The sequence below is a fragment of the Parasteatoda tepidariorum genome, chromosome X2 (assembly GCF_043381705.1).
Source record: "Parasteatoda tepidariorum isolate YZ-2023 chromosome X2, CAS_Ptep_4.0, whole genome shotgun sequence".
Classification (NCBI taxonomy): Eukaryota; Metazoa; Arthropoda; class Arachnida; order Araneae; family Theridiidae; genus Parasteatoda; species Parasteatoda tepidariorum.
Window position 1 is genome coordinate 17,757,532 of NC_092215.1, and position 21,487 is coordinate 17,779,018.

Here is a 21,487-nt window from a genome sequence, read left to right on the forward strand (position 1 = left end):
GTTTTATTTTCTTGAAGTTTCTTCATTTGCACCAAATGGATTTTATACGGATATCATCTTAAAATGGATCGCAGAATCATTCGTAATGTCAATCCTAGAATCGCCAACTCGCCTGACATCGATCGAGCAAATACTTACTGAGTAATCGCTGAAACCGGAGGCTCTTTTAATCCGCATCTTCATTTGACAAAACAATCATTAACCTAAAAGAATACTAATGATGTATAGTAAGCAAAAAGGACCACTTTGAATAACTTTTGACCTGATGATCGGAACTTCACATTGTGCGACTCAATCTTAATGGTTCAAAGTGGGGAACTCAAATATGCTAAATAGTTAGTACAGACATTGTTTAATATACAAAGTCAGACACAAAATCATACTTTCTCTGATTAAATATACCTTTTTCCGACGGATTTGGATTTCTGATTTCAAAAATATAGGAGGTGACTGCAATCTGTAAATCGGTTTAAAGTTTGGACAACTTAATGTTATGCGGATTTTTGGCGCATTTCTCCATATCTCGAAAACTTTTTAAGCAATTTGAAAAAATTTTGCACTTAATTATATATTTCGTTTATCCAAAGATAACTCCATGCAAAAAATTACTTTTCGTAAATATCTACAGTTTTCATTAATTTATTTAATTGTCGATAAAACTAATTCTAATAAAGTGGTATACGTGAAATGCGACTTTTCGGGAACTGTTCGAACAATTTTACTCAAATTTTGTATTTTGCCCAATCAAATTTGTAATGGTGAAAAACGAAAAAAGTAAAATTAACATTAAAAAGTCCAAACTTTGGAACTCTCTCCTGATCAAATTATGGGGATCATATTTTCCAGATTGCGGCTATTTCCTATATTTTGGGGTCCAGAAATCTCAATCCGATAAAAAAACTTACTTCATATTTTAAAATATCGTCTGTAACTAATTAATCAGCATATTTGAAGCACCCCCCTTGAGCCGTTAAGATAGAATCCTAGAAGGCTAAGATCCGATCATTAGATCAGAAGCTATTCAGGGTTGTCCATTTATTATTATATTTTTTGCACACTGTACTTTAACTTTTGAAGGGTTGTGCAGTTCGAAAATTAAATCAGTTGTGACGGATCAATATTATTTTAGATATTATACTTTTTATATAAACCGAAACTTTGGACTATAGAATTATGAGACTCAAGATAGCCTGGTTGGTAGGGCGTTGCACTCATGTTCGTGAGAACGGAAGTTTGAATCCAGTCTGCCAAAGATTTCTCGTGCATTAAATGGTGACTGGTGCTCGTTAGAACTGTCTGGGTCACAAACTCCACCAAGTTCCCATAACAAATCGATACCTCTGGGGGTACTGATCCAGGAGTCTCCTTGTCTTCTGGATTCGGTTCAAAATTACAATTCTATGGAGTAGAACATTGGTATTCGTATTCTCAAATTCGGGTCAGATGTTCAACGAATATTATAAAATAAAATATAGATCTATAGAATAACAATGCATAAGAATTTTTAAAAAAGCAATAATATGTGTTTTAAAATGTATTTACAGATTTCTGTCATTTTAACTCATTTTAAATATCCGGGAAAAAAACCAATTTCAAAAAATACAATTATATTGCGCAAAGAAAATGTGAAAAAATAACTGAAAGATGAATATTTTATGAAGTTACCTAAAATTATTTCAAAGGGACTTCTAACATATCACAATATATTCTCAACTTAGAAAATGGCCTAAAAGGCTTTAGAAATAATATCATGATCAATATTATGATGTCATGTCATGAAAAGTATTATTTTAGATGTTATACTTTTTATGTAGACAGAAACTTTGGACTATGGATCTATGATAGCTTGGTTGGAAAGGCAGTGGACTCGTGTTCGTGAGAACGGGAGTATAAATCCTGCCGGCCGAAGAATCCCCGTGAATTGAATGGTGACTGATGCACGTTAAATCTGTCGGGGTAACAAAGTTCTCCAAGTTCCCAGAACAAATCAATGCCTCTTGGAGAGCCGTAATGACTCAGAGGTTATATAGGTCGCCTCCCAATGAGGTGAACCGGACAATCCCAGAAATGACTGGTGGATGCGAATTTGCCAGCTAGCTTGCACTGTGCTGACGTCAAATATCCTTAGTGGTAGACGGATTATGGGTTAGAGTCCCCTTGCTGTCAGGCTAACCGTATGAAATTTCATGGTTTTTCCTTTTCATGTAACGCAAATGTTGGTTAGTTCCATCAAAAATATAAATATACTACAGGAAGCCAAATTTCTCCCAATGCATGATCCAAGAGCTCCCTTGTCTTCTGGATAGGGTTCAAAATTACAAGGCTAAGTAGTTGAGCACCTGTAGTCGTGAACTCAAATTTAGGTTGGCTGTTCAAAGATGATTATAAAATAAAAACATAAAATTTATCGTAAAAAAATATGTATTTCAAAATTTATTTACACAATTCCGCCACTTTATCTCATTTTCAATATCCGAAAAAAAATCAGATTATCTTTCTTAAACTGAGCAAGAAAATGTGAAAAAAAATCACTGCAAGATGAATATTTTTATAAAGTAGCTTTAAAATATTTCAAAGGGGCTTCTAACGTATCACAATATATTCTCAACTTAAAAGAAGGCCTAAATGACAGTAAAAATGAAAAAAGAATGTCATAATCAAGAGGAAATGAAGTATGTTAGCCCACTAGGAAGAAAATCGCTTGTGTTGTAGGTCATTTAACTGCATGCTTCATAAGTACATATGCAGGAAAAAAGAACAGTACAAAAAGAACCTATTTTCCTATCCTCATAAAGATTATTTTCCCCACCTCGTAAAAGATGGGACGCCATACTAGCCTTAGAATGTGCTTTATTATTTTCATTTCCTACTTAAAAGAAAAGAATTTTGTGTCGAAGTTTTTCTTTCATATTTAAGATGAAGTTTCAGGTTTTTAAAGTTATTTATTATTTATTAAAACTATCATAATTATTTTTAAATTTAAAATTATTTATTAAAATTATGAAGTTGCAGGTTTTTAAAATTATTTATTATTTATTAAAATCATCGTAAAAGATGGGACGCCATACTAGCCTTATAATGTGCTTTATTATTTTCATTTGCTACTTAAAAGAAAAGAATCTTGTGACGAAGTTCTTCTTTTATATTTAAGATGAAGTTTCAGGTTTTTAAAATTAGTTATTATTTATTAAAATTATCGTAATTATTTTTAAATTTAAAATTATTTATTAAATTTATAAAGTTTCAGATTCTTAAAATTATTTATTATTTATTAAAATTATCGTAAAAGATGGGACGCCATACTAGCCTTAGAATATGCTTTATTATATTCATTTTCTACTTAAAGGAAAAGAATCTTGTGACGAAGTTTTTCTTTTATATTTAAATTGAAGTTTCATATTTTTAAAATTATTTATTTAAAGTCAAAAAGAATGCTTTTTATTAAAATATTTATCATTTTAGAATAACAAGGTCTTCACGAACCTTAAAATAGTAGTAACGATAACCAGACAAATTTTGACCATTTAATAAATTTGCGAACATTATTATACGTTACGTTTTAGAGACATTGTAGTAGAATGAGAACTATGACCTCTAAAGGTTAAAGTGGTATTTTAAAAAGGGAATTTCTTGCTAGCAATAATATGATTTTTCTTTAAAAAATCAATCTTGAACTACATACAAGGTTATTCATAAATCCCTCCGGGATTTCGAAGCGTTATAGTAAAAAAACGAAAACGAATATGGCAAAAAAGAACACATGAAATTATTCCGAAAGTATTCAAGTTCAAATTTAAGCAGTTGCCGCTAGATGGCAGTACACTGAAGCCAGTTGTAGTAAAGAAAAATGACGTTTTCAGGAGGAGGGAATTATAAATAACCCTGTATTTAGTTCAGCATCATTGTATACTTAAAAGTGTTTAAAGATTTCAAGTTTACAACTCGAGTAACCATATTATTAATCGAAAAAGAATTATTTTGATATATATACATTACGTTTGTTGTAGAGCTGTCAGCATGACATAAGGAAATTTTAGTTTTTATTCTCAAATTTTCCCTTGTTTTGAAAAAAACTATTTTATAAATTTTTAACCTTTACTTTAGATTTATAATTTTAGAGCCTTTCTTTCCTAAAATAAAATTTACTTTTTAATTAAGATTGAAACTGTCCCGATATTTTTCCATTTTTAAGATCAATATTGTAAAACGGTTATCAAATGATAAGACCTATATTAAGCCTCTATTAAACTTTAATATAAGACCTGTATTTAAGTTAACTTTAGAATTTTAATTTGAACACCTTTGCTTTCCAAAAATAAAATTGAAATTTTAACTAAGGTTGTTTTCAACAAATTGTGTCGGACCTAGTCGAATACCTTAAATTCTCAACTTGATACATATAGGAACCTTACAATTGTTATGTACTCGACTGTAAACTCTCCCAATTTTCCTTTATTATTAAGATCAATATTGTAAAACAATTACCGAATGATAAGACCTATATTAAACTTTAATATGAAACCTGTATTTAAGCTTAATTTAGAGTAATAATTTTAGAAACTTTGTTTACTAAAAATAAAATTTTAATTAAGGTTGTTTTTAAAAAACATTGCGTCAGATCTAGTCGGATACCTTAAATTCTCAACTCGATACATATATGGACCTTCAAACTTATGTGCTTGTGTATAAATTCTTCCGATTTTTTTCATTATTAAGACCAATACTGTAAAACGATTGCCGAATGATAAAACCTATATTAAACTTTAATATGAAACCTGTATTTAAGCTTAATTTAGATTAATAATTTTGGAATCTTTGTTTGCTAAGAATAAAATTTTAATTTTAATTAAGGTTGTTTTTAAAAAACATTGAGTCAGATCTAGTCGGGTACCTTGAATTCTCAACTCGATACATATATGGACCTTCGAACTTATGTGCTTGTGTATAAATTCTTCCGATTTTTTTCATTATTATGACCAATATTGTAAAAAGATTACCGAATGATAAGACATATTTCAAACTTTAATATGAAACCTGTATTTAAGCTTAATTTAGATTAATAATTTTAGAATCTTTGCTTACCGAAAATAAAATTTTAATTTTAATTAAGGTAGTTTTTAAAAACATTGCATCAGATCTAGTTGGGTACCTTAAATTCTCAACTCGATACATATATGGACCTTTGAACGTGCGTGCGTAAAAATTCTTCCGATTTTTTTCATTATTAGGACCAATATTGCAAAACGATTACCGAATGATAAGACCTATATTAAGCTTCTTTGCACAACCAATACTAAAAATTAATTACCTAATATTTTGCTCAGGAATCTGATTAACTTTTCAGCTTTTCTTTAATATTTGTATGCATCTTTGAGTCATTTTTCTTAATAGAAAAATATGATGCGTGTTTGCCTCTCTGGAAACAAAATTATTGGTTTATTATCTCTATAACCATACATTGCCAAAAATAATATTTCATCGGTTATTGTAGGGAGATAATAATGTCTGCTGCTCAGAATGTAATTCATGATTGCTTACATGACCGATATTAAGAAATATTTTGACCTCCTGTTAATAACCTCTTAAAAAATAACCATATTTATATCAAAATTGTAGATCAAATGAAAATGATAACTATTGAAAAAATGGTTCANTCACAAAATTAAACTCCTAATTACTTTTATTTCAATTTTAACTTATATTTTTATTGTATTTTCTTTTTCTTATTTTAAGGGTCAAGGATTAAAATCCATCGAAAAAATGCAAGTTTTTTTTTATAAAAAATTTTTTATTTTTGTTTCTGATTTCGTAACTTAAAATATCGACTGTATCAATTAATGAAACATATTACAGTTTAGGCTCTTGAAACATCAAGATTAAGTTCTAGCACGTGAAAGTATGATGATTAGATCAAAAGTTATTAAAGTGTTCGTTTCTTTTGCGCACTGCACATACAAATTTTTTTATCATTTTGAGATATTTTTGTTGAATTTCTTATTCTTTGAAATATATAGTAAATTATATTGCAAATATTTCAAAATAAAATTAAATAGTGTATTCATATATAAAAAGTGTTATGCAGGAAAATATAATGAAAATTCAAAGTACCACTTTTAAGGACAGGTAGTGAAAGTATTTCTAATTGAAAATTGCTTCCCTGAAAATATAATCCCAACAAGAATCTTTGTGAAAACTTAAAGACAAAACATCATTCTTTTAAAAATACATTTTCTAATAAAACTGTACTCATTTTCCAATAAAATTAGATCCATCTTTTTAATTTCATTCAAAAAATTGATACGCAGACCAAACTACTTTTGATGCATTATTGTCATTTGATTAGTAAAATCTCATTACAAAACTGGATTTTTCTCCTCTCAAATTAAAACTTACCCAATCATCAAACAAAGAACGGAAACATTAAAAAAAACAAATTTAAATGAGAGCTTTTAAATCTTTTTATTTCTTTTATGTTCCAAAAAGAAAAGAAAAAACAAAGTTGCTTTGTAAATCCGAGAAATCCCATGTAAAGGAAAGCTTAATGGAATCCGTGTAGAATTTAAGCTACAAATTACTCATCAAATTACGCTTCCATTAACTAGATCATCCTTACATGATGGCTGAAAGGAAATTTCGCTCTCAAACCTTTTCAAGATCATCGAATGCTGCTGAAAAATTTTCCGTCGCGTTTATATGGCGTTTAATTAATCGAGTTGCTGGCAAAAGAACTATTCAAGTTTTACAGGCAAAATCTTTTTATAATGAACTTCTACGAAATATTTGGGAATAAATTGATTTAATTAGCATCTCAAAACATGTTTGTTATTTAAATTGCTTTGCAGTCGAAAGCGAAATTGGAGTTTTTAATTGACCTTAATCCATTTCAAAAATGCTGCCTTTTTATTTAGATTAAATAGATGAGTGTCGTTGGCGATACCTTTTCAATTAGTCTTTGCAAAGACTCCACAAAATGCTATTTTCGTATTTCTAAAAGTGCATCATAATTTCTATTTGAGTCTAGAAAAATGCTCATGGTATCGCTCATGATGAAATTGCAACATTTCAACCTTTGAAACATTCAAACTTTCTACTTTTCATAACAATCTATGGGTTTGAGATTCCATGGTTTTCAAAAAAAAATAATTCAATATAGATTCAAATTTAACCTTTTTTAATCTTGCTAAATGAGGGCTGAAAGCTCTCCTTCCCGTGAGGTGACCTGGGTTCGAATCCCATCGATGACTGGTTGATATGAATTCCTCCCCCGACTTCGCACCAACCACAGTGCTGACGTAAAATATCCTCAGTGGTAGACCGATCATGAGTTAGACTCCCCTTGTCGTCAGGCTAACCATGGGAGGTTTTCGTGATTTTCCTCTCCTTGATACGCAAATGCAGGTTAGTTTCATTAAAAAGTCCTCCACAACTCCAAATTTTCCCAATACTTGATTTGGAAGTTCCCTTGTCTTCTGGATTTGGTTAAAAATTACATGGCTGCGGAGTTAAATATTAGTAGTCGTAAATCCATAATAGGGTCAGCTGCTCATCGACGGTTATAAAATATGCAATCCCCTATATTTGTGTGCTTCCCTTTCACTTTCCTTAAAAAAACTAAACTTTATTACTACATTTTTGTGTTTTCTTTCGCTTTCCTTAAAAAAACTAAACACCATAAAATCAAATAAATATTAATCACATAAAAATAATTAAAAGTTAGAATGAAGCAAATTTATCCTTATAACTAATAAGACTCTTCTATCCTTATAACTATCCAAAAGTTGAATTTTTAACTATGGTTCTGGTATACTGAGAAAAATTTCGGATCAAATTACGGTAAAAATCACTGGCACTCTGAGGTGAAAAATCCATATTACCGTAAAATCCATTTTTACCAAAAATTTTAGACAGTAAATTTTACTGAGGTATTTATTTAATTTTTCAGCGATTCACAGATTTTACAGTAAAATTTACGTACATCATATGTTCTATTCCATGAAAGTTTTTGGTAAAAAAATGGTTTTTACGATAAAAATTACTGGCACTCGTACTTTTTGAAGTAAATTTATCCTGAATTCGTTTTAATGTGTCGTGTGCTTCTGACAGTTGATCCGTCACAAAAATAAAGAGTTAGAATACTATAAATGTTGAAAAATTTATTGAACATTAAATTAGAAATTATGATTTTACAGAATATGAGTTTTTAGTATCCAAAAAGGAGGCTTGAAAAAAATTTCTTTTTTCATCATATTATCAATAAACAATTTTACGAATTAAAGATATTTCAATGATGAATATATGTTTCTCTTGGATCTAAATAATGGCAAATAAGTGAAAATTTGAAAAATTATTATTTGGAAGTGAGCCGTATTTAGGAGATTTTACCTTCAACGCAGAAAAAGTCATTGTTTTAATTATTATAAAAGTTATTAGCGTATTATGCAGTATTTCATAACCCTAAATTTCTAAAATGCTAAAAACAACATTTTTTACTCATTTTGACCTAATCTAATACAATATAATTTTGAAAAAAGTATGAAAAATATGCTTATTGAAAATTTTCTGTCAAAAGGTTAATAAATTCTAAAATATTTTAAGCATGGATTATATTTATAAAATACTTCTTGAGAAAAAAATATAGAATCACCCATTCAGTTAAATTTTATATTTTGCATCCATTTTTTTATTACAAAAAGCGTCTTCTGCATGAAATTACTGTAATTAATATAGATAAATTAATAACAGTTTTTCATAATTTCCCCCGTTTCTCTTTCTTACAAAAAAGGCAAAAATGTCCAATAACTTTATTCTAAATATCTATAAAATATATTTCATGTATATTTTAAATATTAAGATTGAACAAGATTCAATTACCAAAATTTTAATACAGTGGTTACGGCGGTTCAATTAATATTCTACTTGCAATTTATTTTATTATAATTTTAAACCGAATGTATTTGACAATCAACTAAAATATATCGTGAAATTAATTACTTTTTTCGCATAAAAGTGGAGAACTTTAATAGGTAGGAAACATTTTGCATCTTGAAATAAACAAGATCATTTAATAGTATATTTAAAACGTAGATATCAAAAAGACTTGACATTGTAATTTTACTTATTTATCGTAAAATTAACACAATTATTTGCAAGTTTTTAATAATATTTCGCATATTATATACATTTTTTAAAAAAATTTTATTATGACACATCTTTCTTAAAAATAGCGTAACATCACGTCATTTGAAAAGGACGAGTATTCAAAATCTAAAAAACTATTAAATTTTTTTCTTAAAAGAAATAGATTCTAAATAAATTTTAGTTTTTATTTCAATTAGTTTTTTCATTTGCAGATAGAGTATGGTCAAAATTACCAGAATATGGAAAAATTATTACCGTGTTTCTGATTCTGTGAAAACACCAAAAAACTGGGTAATTTTCGCCAAAGCGCTTTGTTAATGATTTTGGTCAAATCAACAGTAAAATATGATTTTATAACATGCGATAAATGTGGTAATTGTGATAAAATTTGTCAATTTTATCATGATACTTCAGAGAATGGCATAAAAATCCTTTATTCTGCTGAATTTACTTTTCAGTTTTTTCTTAACAAATGTTTGGTAGTGTAAGAACTATAATTTTGAAAACTATAATTTTGAAAACCAGAATTTCCGGTAAACTATTACCATATGAATGGAAAATTTTCAAATGAATGATTTAAATGCCATATAGTTCAGTTTTATGCAAAAGTGTTATGACCATGCAACATGGTGAACCATGCAACATGAAGTCTAAGACTTTGAAAGTTGTACCTTTTACCTTCGTTATCACTTTTTTTGAACATTTTCAACTCTTATGACTTATTTTTTATTTTTCTTGCAGTTGTTACAGCTAAGTGAAGAAATTTATTTTCTTTATAATTAATTATTACAATATTAAATAATAATATACTAATTTATATAAATCTATTATTTTATTAAAAAATCATTTTTAGTATATATCTAGTTATGAAAACATTTTACCTAGAGATATCTAGCCATAAAAATATTTAATACTGTTTCATTATGAAATTGAAAAAAAGGGAAAATTAGACATCTTTATTTGTTCAAAAGCACTACGCCATTCAGACTACTCAATAGACCTGAAAGATTTTATTTATTTATTTATTTATTTATTTATTTATTTATCCATTTATTTTGCAAAATTTGTGGTCCACACAAAACTGAGAAGTTTTTTAACCACTGCTCTATACATATCTATAATACAAAAAAATTTATGGGAAATTTCTAGTAAGTTAGACCAATAACAAGAAAAACGAAAGAGAAAAACTGTTGTAGATATTAGGCTAAACAGGCAGGCCATATTAAGCTGGACTAGTTCCGCAGTGGACTGATCGTTAATGCACGGTTCCCAGCAGATCACCGAAGTCAAGCATCACTTACTGCGGTTAGTGTGCGGGTGGGTGACCACTTGGATCAGTCTGCGTAGGGACCGAGGGTGTGCGGTATGGGTCCTTGTTAAACTGTTCTACCGTAAAGTGCTCGACTTCGCGTGCAGGTCGTCAGGCTACCGAAGCGGAGGTGCCATCCCCTCTGCAGAGGATCAAAATTGTGATGGCATGTCTTCGGATCATCCTCAGGGATGTTTCCCAGACCGTAGCCCATTGTGCAGCTCTAGTGTGACGTAAATGAACAAATCAATCAATTAAGCTGGACTACATGTAAATGTTTTTGTTTTAAAAATATTATGACTTCTAGTCTAATTGAGACAGAAAAAATAGCTCTAATTAGATTTTTAGAAAAACATTTAATTTATTGATTTAGTCATTATTGACCTAAAAAAGTCGAAATCGTAAGAAAAGTATACTCACGCTTTCAAGTTATTAAGAGTAAAAACACTAATTATTAGAAATTTTAGACAGTTCTTGATCATAATATAGTTTAAATTTATCTAAATCTTTATATGCCACTAAATTGAACCTTATTATAATACACGATCACGCGATTCTATAGTTCAACTGGAAATGAACCATGGCTCAATTTTTTCAAAATTCAGCAAATATGAGCCTTGTTTTTGCTCAAATTAAATTAAAGCATACCCGCAAAATCAAACTGTAAGCCAGGGGCTAAACGCTTTTCAATTTCCTGACCAACGGCATGATTGTGACAATGTGGTCAGCATTGCGCACAGGCAGCATTTACTGCGTAGACACGCTGGTACCCATCACTCTAGGGCTGGTTGGGCTTCAAAACGTAACTGGAATCGAACCTCACACCCAATATTATGCTTCATTAACAAACCAAATTAAAAACAAGGTCCGATATTAAAATCAAAAGGCAATATTATTGGGGTCAATTATTGAACTTTTTTTAGTATGTGTATATGATTAAAAATTCAAATCTAATTTTTAAAAAACTAATAAATTCTTACTCAATTATTACCAACTTATATCATTTTTACTTTTTTTTACTTTTAATATCAAGCTGTTAAAATTTTTATTCTAAAATTACGGTAAAATAACCGGAAGCAGTCAGTCTATCCAATTAACCGTAAAGTTTAGGGCAAAGAACATTTTTTTACCGTTGCTGTTGAAGGCGTTTTAAAAACCAAAAATACAAAACTATAAGGTATTTAACTATTTACAACTAGCAAGAAAATACTAGATTTTTTTGTGTAAAGCAGCTTTATGATGAAAACTACTCATCTGTAATTAAAACAAATAATAAAGTCTTGTGTTATAAAAAGAAAAAGAACATTAATCTCTTACAACTTGAAGACAAGTCATCTAAATAATTGAAATGAGACTAACACTCTTATTCTTGTCTTGAAAAAAACGTCTTCCAATTTAATCTCTTTTGCATAGCTCTCGAAATCTTTTATCAAATGAATGGCTATTTTAACTGATTTTACAATAAAAGGAAAAGTTTAAGATATCATAATTTCCACTTCAAAATAATATTAAGTTAATACCCGAGTACCTTCAAAATCAAAACAGGATCAAGAGCTTTTGTTTAAAATATAATTTACAAATTAACTGTCACAATATGCTTAAAACATATCCCAAATAGAAATAGTTTATCTTCTAAGAATGAGAAGTAAACATACAATGCCAAGTTAGTCATAAAATTTAATTACGTAAATATTTCGCTTTATGATTTTTGAAGCATTGACAAAAGTACTAACTTACGTCAATTCGTTAATGTGTATCATTTTGTTTATTTAATTTAAAGACTTGTGTTATTTCTTACTTTGACATTTTACGTTCTCATGCCTTTTTATTTTGTTCGAAGTTTAATTTTGTGCTTGTATTAGAACTTGTCATTTGTTGAGACAGAAACATCTAACAATAACTTACATTTTTTGCATTTTTTACAAAACTAGAAGCTTGGTTTTATATCTCCCGCAGGTTAATTTTATTTTCTTCTATTTTATAACTGACGATTAGCTGACCCAGTTTGGAGTTAAGGACTACCAATGTTCAGATCCGTAGTCATGTAATTTTGAGCCCTACCCATAGGTCAACTCCTGAATGAAGCATTGTGAGAAAATACTAACGTGGAAAACTTTATAATGTGACTTACTCCATTTACGTTACATAGAGGGAAAAACAACGAAAAAATTACTTGAAAAAATTTTTTGTCAAAAATTACTTATTCTGAGTCCTATTTCTGAGAGTTAGAAATATTATATTTTTTGTACTTTAAAAAAAATTAAGTCGTACTGATATTTTTACTAACTGACATTTTTAAAAAACCGTCATTTTTTTAAAGAAAAAACTCATTTCTAATTGACATTTTTTTTAAAAATAATGACAAAAATTATTTTAAAAAATATTTAAATATTCAAAAAAATATTTAAATATTTAAAAAAATATTACGTTAAAAACAACAATTGTGCTTCGTTTCCAAAAACTATTTCAAATTAAATATGCCTTAACTTTTCCGTATTGAATCCTCAAAGCAGCTAAAGTATTCATCGCTTTAGTAATTACCTTAACTAATTCTAAATAAACTTAACTAATGATAGCTTTAGCGGAGGTTAAGACAATATCTCAACGTTAAGTATCTAACATTTTAAGTATACTAATGTTCTTAAATGTCTTGTGAAAGAGGTAGAAATTTCTGTGACATTTAGTAATGATAATCTTAATGGATTGTTGATTGCCAAAGGTAATTGCAAAATTAAATACATCAGTGATTATCCTCTTAAAATGGCATATTTTTATCAACGAGTTAAATATAAGAGAAACTAACTTTATCAACATGTATTTTATAAGACAGATTTCAATAATTAAAATGTGCATTAAGTAAGATAAACTAAAAATTTATTGTTTAATCTTTAGCAATAGAAGATTTGTACTTGTTAATATCGAATTAATATATGTATAAGTTTAATCTTTAGAACAGAAAAGGCTTTTATCAAAGAAACTATGTATATAATAATCAAAATAACTATAGCAATCAAAACTGTTTATAGAAATGTCTTTCATACTAAAAATATTATATAACTATTAAAATGACTTTGTTAAGAGAGACTATTTTCATTATAGAAATCCCTTATATAAATGAAACTGCTTATAATTACTAAAGGGAGTTCCATGGCATAAAATATTTATCGTTTCAGAAATTCCTATTATTAGAGAAACTGTAAGTTATTACCATATATGGTAACGTTACTTTTAAAAAGTAACGAGTAAAAGTACAAGTATTTTTAAAAAAAGTAACGAGTAAAAAGTAAAAAGTTCTTATTTTAAAAAGTAACGAGTAAAAAGTACAAGTAAAAGTACAAGTACTAAACAAAAAAAGTAACGATTTAAAAGTACATTTCTAGGAAATCGAAAATTCAAAGTAACCTAAAATTTTATTGAATAATATTCTTATGTTCTTTAATGTTTTTGCAAAATTGTTGTTATTTATTTAATTATTTTTAATTTTGAAAGTTATGGACATTAATTTATTTTTAAATTCGGAAGAATATTATAATATAATTTTATAATATAATCGTATAATATAATTTTAAAATCAAATATAATTTTAATATCAAACTTTTTATGGATTTGCACGAAAAAGAAATTTTATCTATTGATTTTAATTTTTAGTTTATTATTTTTATTTATTTAAATTACCATTGATTTAAAATTGTTTTACTCTTTAGAAACGCGTTTTAAAAGCACAAACATAAACAAAGCAAACACGGGGTTTCAGATAGCTTTGTGATCTTTGAGCTAGTAAAAAATAATTGAATGTGCAGTATAAGTTGAAACAGAAGGTATTTAAACACGAAGTTAGCTGTGAATGCATATATATTGCACATTAATTTTATAAATTAAAAAAACATAAGCATTTTTTTTAAATTTAATTTTTTGTTTTTTTAGAAAGCTTACCGAGTTTTAGAAAAAAGTAACGATTTCATTCGATATTTCCGTTACAAATACTTGTACTTTTTCCCTAAAAAAGTAACGAAAGTACAAGTAAAAGTACTAAATTTAAAAAGTAACGAAGTACAAGTAAAAGTACGTACTTTTTACTTGTACCGGCGGTACAAGTAACGAAAGTAAAAGTACTGCCATATATGGTTATTACTAACATGTTTTTGGTAAAGTAAGTTATCTATAATAATAGATATACCTACACTGTTAGAATTTTCATTCTAAAGTCATTTTAAAATAACCAGACGTAGTCTGTTCATCCAATTAAGCGTAAAGTTCAAGGTGAAAAACGTATTTTACTTTTACGTTTTTGAAACAGTTTGCAACGAATATGGTCTAAAAACCACAGTTAAGAATCCAAACTGTTTCTTTACCATTTACAACCAGCATGGTTTCAAAAAAGTATTAAAAAAAAGTTTAACTAGACAATACAGTTAGATATTTCATTAGTTAATGGGCATTGGAGTTAGGTTGTGGTTGTGTTGCATTTAATCAAATGAACCGCGGAATGTGGTTTAATTAGTTTATCTGGCTATTTCACCTATCGTAAGATATGGGAAATACTATACTTTTATTTGCTAAACTTCTTTATGGTTCTGCCATCTATGCGTTAATGAGGGCATCGTATTCTAATACTCCAGGGTCTCAAACTGGGAACGGTAAGATACTGAAAATTATTCTTGGGTTCAAAGGAATGAAAGAAATATTGCGGTGTCAACGCAGAGAATCGAACCCCGTTCTGTCGGTCATAAGATTGACAGATAAGCCCTCTCGGCTCTAATGTGTGCCCAGCTGCTAAAAACTAAGTGCCTACATTAGGTTAGCCTAGTTGGTGAGATAAAATTCTGGTAGTTCAACCGTACTAGATGAAAACAGTTAATAAAAGGTTATTCTCATAGTTAACAGTTTGAATACCATCTTATTTATGGATTTTGACCGTTTTATTTTAATATTGTAGCATAACGTTTAAATAAAAATATCTAAAAAAAATTTTTTTGGAAATTTTAACAGCGTATCATATGGGAAACTGCATCAATTATTTGGATGATATTGAAAAAAACTATTAATTTTTATTGAAATACTTCTCACAAAAAAAAATTTGGTAGTAATTAAAATGATTTTTTAGAAGAAGAAAAAATTTCGTCATTATAGAAATGATTTCAAGATAAAAACTGCTTGGAGTTTTTAGGATAGCTTCCACAAAAAAAAACAAAAAAAAAGACTATTTATCTATCTAGAAGCTAATATATTTTACTAGCTTATTATATATTGTCGAAGAAATCATATTTGTGCCTATACTTTAATGTTGAAGAGTACAGTTTCACTTCCAATTTAAATCAATTTTATCATTTATGCACTAAAACGATAACTGTAATTAAAAAAACTTAAAAATGCAGGTTAAAAATTTCCAATAATTAAAATATTATTTAAAATAGTACCAAAAAATAAAAGTATTTATATTTCGAAACAAAACTTAAATCGATAACAAGAAATTTTGACTCAATTCAGATTGCACCTGAGTTACCAACCCCCTTCTACATTATTTCAACTGATCTTGTATCTCACTATAGACAATAAACCAGGTGGTAGGCATATCATGAGATAAAATTCCTTTGCCTCCACCTAGCTAATCGTGGAAGTTTTCGTGGTTTTCATCTCTATGCAGCGAAAATGAAGATTAGTTTCATTAAAAAGCCCGGAGAGAAAACGAATTTGGTCTACTGCTTAATCCAAGTCATCCTTTGTCTTCTGGGTTGGGTCCAAAATTAGGAGTCAATGAAGTTTTGCTGCAAGGCTTTTCCACTGCATGTATGGGCTAAACAGTATTTAATAATTTTAAAATGAGCAATATATTTTACAGGTAGCTAAGGAAATTAAAGCAGTTTTCTACTTCGTATATTGTTTATTGTAAAATTGTTCATTTGTTAAAATATTTGTATTGCGAGTTACATATTTAACTATAAAATGTATAAACAAAGAAAAATTATATTTAATAACTTATCAACCTGAAATTAATTCTAATTTAGTTTTAATTTCGACAAAGCACTGACACTTCATATACTTTTTTTAAGAAATAACCATTAGTATGTCATCAAGATTTTTATACACTCAAAAAAAGGAAAACATTATACTTCTACAAAAGAAAATGAAGAATGATCGAGATACGTTCTGAAGCATCCATTAAAAAATTCTATTTCTATAAAATCATTTACCCATCAAAAGAAATATAGATAAGAGAAAATATTTGAAAATATTTCAAGCTTCAATACGAATTCTACCTTCCTCTTTTCATTAATAGAAGTTACTGTGATGTTGAAAACACACCTAAAATACTGTGAATCTATAGAAATGCCTCCTCATCTGAAGCTTAATGACTTCTTCAAAAATAGTTCTCAGACTTTCAGAACAACTTGAAAAGAATATCTTGATTCATTGAAGCCTCGAAATGGAAGATGACAGAATTAGTTGTTATAGTTTATAAATATGATCTTATAAATGTATAGCTTGTGCAGAAGTGAACTAATATTGAAAAAGCTTTTGATATAAATTATAAAAGGGATACATTGTATTTGCTTTATACATTTAATCGGAAAGAAAATATTAAAGAAACAATCTAATGAAGATTAGGTGAATAAATAATACGGAAATAATAGACTAATTGGAACTTAATGGACATGCTTCTTTTTATATGCTCTTTAAAAGATTCCTAAAAAAAGTCTTAAGCATTTCATATTATTTTAGTTAGCTTCTGGTGGGACCGGCACAGTCTGGTTGACAGGGCGCAAGACTCACTTTCGTGAGAAGGGCTGGCCGAAGACTCCCCGTGTAGTAAATGGTGGCTGGTGCACGTTAAATCTGTCTGGTCACAAAGTCCTCTATTTTCCCATAACAAATTACACCTCTGGGACTACTGACTTTCTAGATTAATCGTTCTCTGTATCAGGTCAAAATTACGATTTGAGGATGACAGAATGGATATATGAATGGGTTCACCCTATAAACGGGTGTGATTTATGGGTGTGGCAGAAGTGTGGCCATAGATGGCGCCACTGGAAAACGGAACAATCGCACCATTTGCCTTAATGCCCTATGACAACAACAACAATTAGCTTCTGGTTTAAATTTAAAAAATGCAGCTCACTTACAAGTAGCACGTAGTTTCCGGATTTATATTTTAACGAATTTATTTATATATTTTAACGAAACGAATTCTAAGTTTAGAAAGTATGGATTAGAGTAGCTTGTTTGTTGTTGCTTTTTTTTTTCTTAATTTGTTCAAACATAGACTTTTAAGGAATTTTCTCTACATTTTATTACAGAAATTGATTTTTAACTCATCAATGATTAGCTAGAAATAGTAGTAAATATACGATAACCATCTATATTTTAAAAAAAAGGGCTAGTACAAAAAGTATATATCTTTCTGTTTCGCACTCTTTAGTTTTAAAAACTATGCACTGTGCTTCAACTTCAGATCCAAATATAAATGGTTATATAATTAATGTATTATGGTAAACAGATCTATATAGTTTCTGTAAAAAATTTACTAGTAATAATATACTTCCGCAACTACATTTTTCTTTTTTGAAAGAAGAAATTGTCTTTCTAAAAGAACATTATGCACAAATGGGTTAAAGTTTTTTTTCAAAGAGCTTCTCAAAGTACTTAAAATATACAATTTTTTTTCTAAATTTTTACAACATTGAAACAGCATTCTATTTATTACATTATTCTATACATTACATTATAACATTACGCTATCAGTGAAGACTTGTTAAATATCTATACTACAATATATTACCTTATTCCATATATTACATTTCTATATATTACATTATTCTATATATTACATTATTTACATATTTTTTAGTTACTTTCACCAATTCAAACACTCCAGAAACTTTGCAAACAATCTTTAAGTTGCTATATGTTCTGCATTCGGTATCAGTATTTAGAAGTTGGGTACTTATGATCGGTAAAATATATATATTCATTTGGAAACGGGAATTCAATTGGAAACTTAGAAAACGTATGTTGCCGCAAATAAATATACGATGTAATAAATTTCACCTTTGTATTTTGTTTGAAATAAATGTAGGTAGTAAGGATGAGTAGTAGGCGCTTTATAACGATGGTTTATGGTATGGTGGTTTATATGTGTTTAAAGACTTTTCTAGTTACTAGAAAATTAGAATAAAAACATATCTTGAAAATAGTATCATTGTGAAACTAACTCTAAATATAAATTACAAATTTAAACCCATTGCTAGTGAGTCTTTTTTTTTTCTTTTCAAATTCATTTAAGGAATTTTTGAAGACTTACTTCAATCAAAGACTGTTTCCAACCAAAGATTCATCACTCCAGAAGACTTATTACACCCAAAGACTTTTTACATCCAAAGACATTTTTCAGAAGACACATTCCAGTTCAATATCAATGTCACAACTATTAGTATTACATTTTATTATGACACAATTATTATTAATAGCAAAATTATAATTATTATCAATATAGAATTATTATTATTATTTATAATAGTTTTAAGGAAAACGTTTTACACCCAATGATTTATTTCATTTAAAGACTTATTACAATCAAAGACTTTTCCTGAAGGCATATTCCAGTTGAATACAAATAATATAATATCTATATTATTTATATGAGTTTCCGTGAAGACTTTTTCCACCCAAAGACTTTATCTATCCAAAGACTTAGTCTTGAAGACACATTCCAGGTCAATATCTATAATACAATGTCATACCTGCCAAATCTTCCGGATTTTCCGGAAGATTTTATTTTCATATTTAAAGTGGTAGTAAATATATACTATTTTTTATTTTATAAACTTAATTTTTAAATGATTTTGATCACCACTATTCTTACAAAAATTAAGCACATATATTAATATGCGTTACTATCATGGTTGTCAACTTACGTTTTCTCAAATACAACGTATTTGTTTGCTTAAAATTGAAGTTTTAGTTTCATTTTAATACCACTGGGGAAAATGATAATGGAAGGGATTAAAAGTTGGCAGGTATGCAATGTCTTTCTTATTTATATGAGTTTCAGTGAAGACGTTTTAAACCCAAAGACATATTGCACCCAAAGACATACTACACTCGAAGACATATTACCCCCAGACTTTATCCAAAGACTTATCTTTGAAGACACATTCCAGATCAATATCTGTAATACAATGTCTTTCTTATTTATATGAGTTTCAGTGAAGACGTTTTAAACCCAAAGACATATTACACCCAAAGACTTGTCCTTGAAGACACATTCCAGGTCAATATCTGTAATACAATGTCTTTATTATTCGTATGAGTTTCGGTGACCACTTATTGCACCCAATCATTTATTCCACCTAAGACTTGTTATAACCTGAGACACCTTATATTAAAAAACTTTATCCTTCTGAAGACGTATTCCAATTCGATATCTACAATGTCTTTTTTTTTGTATTTACATGAATTTCAGTAAAGTATTTTTGTCCAAAAGCTTACTCCAGAACAATATCTCTATCATTCACATAAATTTCATTTTATACTTTTTTTTAGGTAATGAACTTAAACTTATATTCAAACAAATTATCTGAAAAATAAAATATTCTATCGCTTAAAATATTCACAGAGAGCCCTCTCACGAAATAAGATAGTTTGTTTTATATTCTTTCCATCTATTTCTTAAAAATAATTGTAATTAACTATCTAATAGCATTTATAGTCTCAATAAACAAATTAAGAACTTTTTTACCTAAAAATAAAATATATCTCATACATATTCAATGAAATTTTTCCGAAAAACCTGAAAAAAAAACTCATAAGAATTTTTTTCTCATTCTAGGTGTCTCGTGAGCCAAAATGCTGCTTACCAGATATTTGCAACTTGTGCCACATTTTATGTACCCCTTGTTGTAATCTTAATTTTATATTGGCGAATATTTCAAGTAGCCAGAAAGAGAATTCGGCATAAGCCAGGAGCAAAAGCCCGAGCTATACAACCCTCAGAAAAATCTATGGTCCATATTGTAACACATGACACTAAAAGCTCTCCATCAACTCAAATGACAGAGACAACAACGTCAGCAACTAATGGAACAACTGCAACAATAGAAACGGTAAAAATTTGCTAATTATATCAATAATTATTTCATTTTTCTTATGAATTGATTTATCACTCAAGGTTTTTACAGACCATAATTTTAAAAGGTGGTAACAACATTGAAACTAAAATCGTTAGTTTATACTTTTATATTCAATACAAAATATCATTTTTAAATTAAAACATATCTATAAGCGAATTCCATAGACCAAGTCCTAAAATGTTAAATTGATACCAAAAATCAAAAACGAGAAAACTGAAAACTTAAACCATAATTTTTATATCTAGTAAGAGTTCGATATAACGAGCAGAGAAGGATAAAGGAAAGAAAGATGATATAACGAGTAGGGAATGAGAAATACGATATAACGAGTTGGGACATATTACGCTAATTCAACAAATTCCTAAGCGCAGTGTGAAATTCAGAAAAGCTTGAAGTTTCTGTCTTAAAATCATTCCATAGTTAAATCATTCACTTGAGGCAATATAGCGAAAAGTCACACTTTGAAATTTTTAATTTGTTTCCAATGCTGTTAGACAAGAGTAAGCACAACTATTTTGCCGGAAAAAAGATATACACAAAGAAAAACTAATAATAATCAGATTATAAACAACAAAAACTTATCAATAAAAGAAAGAAAAGAGTCAAGAAGTTAAAACTAAATAAAATCTCCCTAGCCTCCCAATATCGGGTGCAAATAAATTCTTTCTTCAGAGCAGGGCAGAGGAAGAGATGATCAACAGTTACCAACTGGTTACTGCAGCACTAGATAAGCACTGTGGTGCCACTATAGAGCATCAGATATTACCTAACATTTAAATTTCCTTTATTTCAAAAATTTAATAATTTCTAATCACTCTTTAAATTAATAATTTATTTAATTCATTTTAATTCAATTTTAGAAAGACTGAATGCAAATATTTCTATTCTCAATAAATGGCTAAATTTTTAC

At 28.5% G+C, this 21,487-nt stretch overlaps 1 protein-coding gene across 3 annotated transcripts in view; it reads left to right on the top strand.

Moving 5' to 3' along the window:
* The window catches only part of LOC107439647 (5-hydroxytryptamine receptor-like), a 482,335-nt gene that overhangs the window by 451,853 nt on the left and 8,995 nt on the right, over positions 1 to 21,487 (top strand). For all 3 annotated transcript variants that reach the window (XM_071188193.1, XM_071188195.1, XM_071188194.1), the window contains one exon: positions 20,277 to 20,550. In XM_071188193.1, the coding sequence (XP_071044294.1) occupies positions 20,277 to 20,550 (274 nt within the window). The remainder of the gene's footprint in view (positions 1 to 20,276; positions 20,551 to 21,487) is intronic.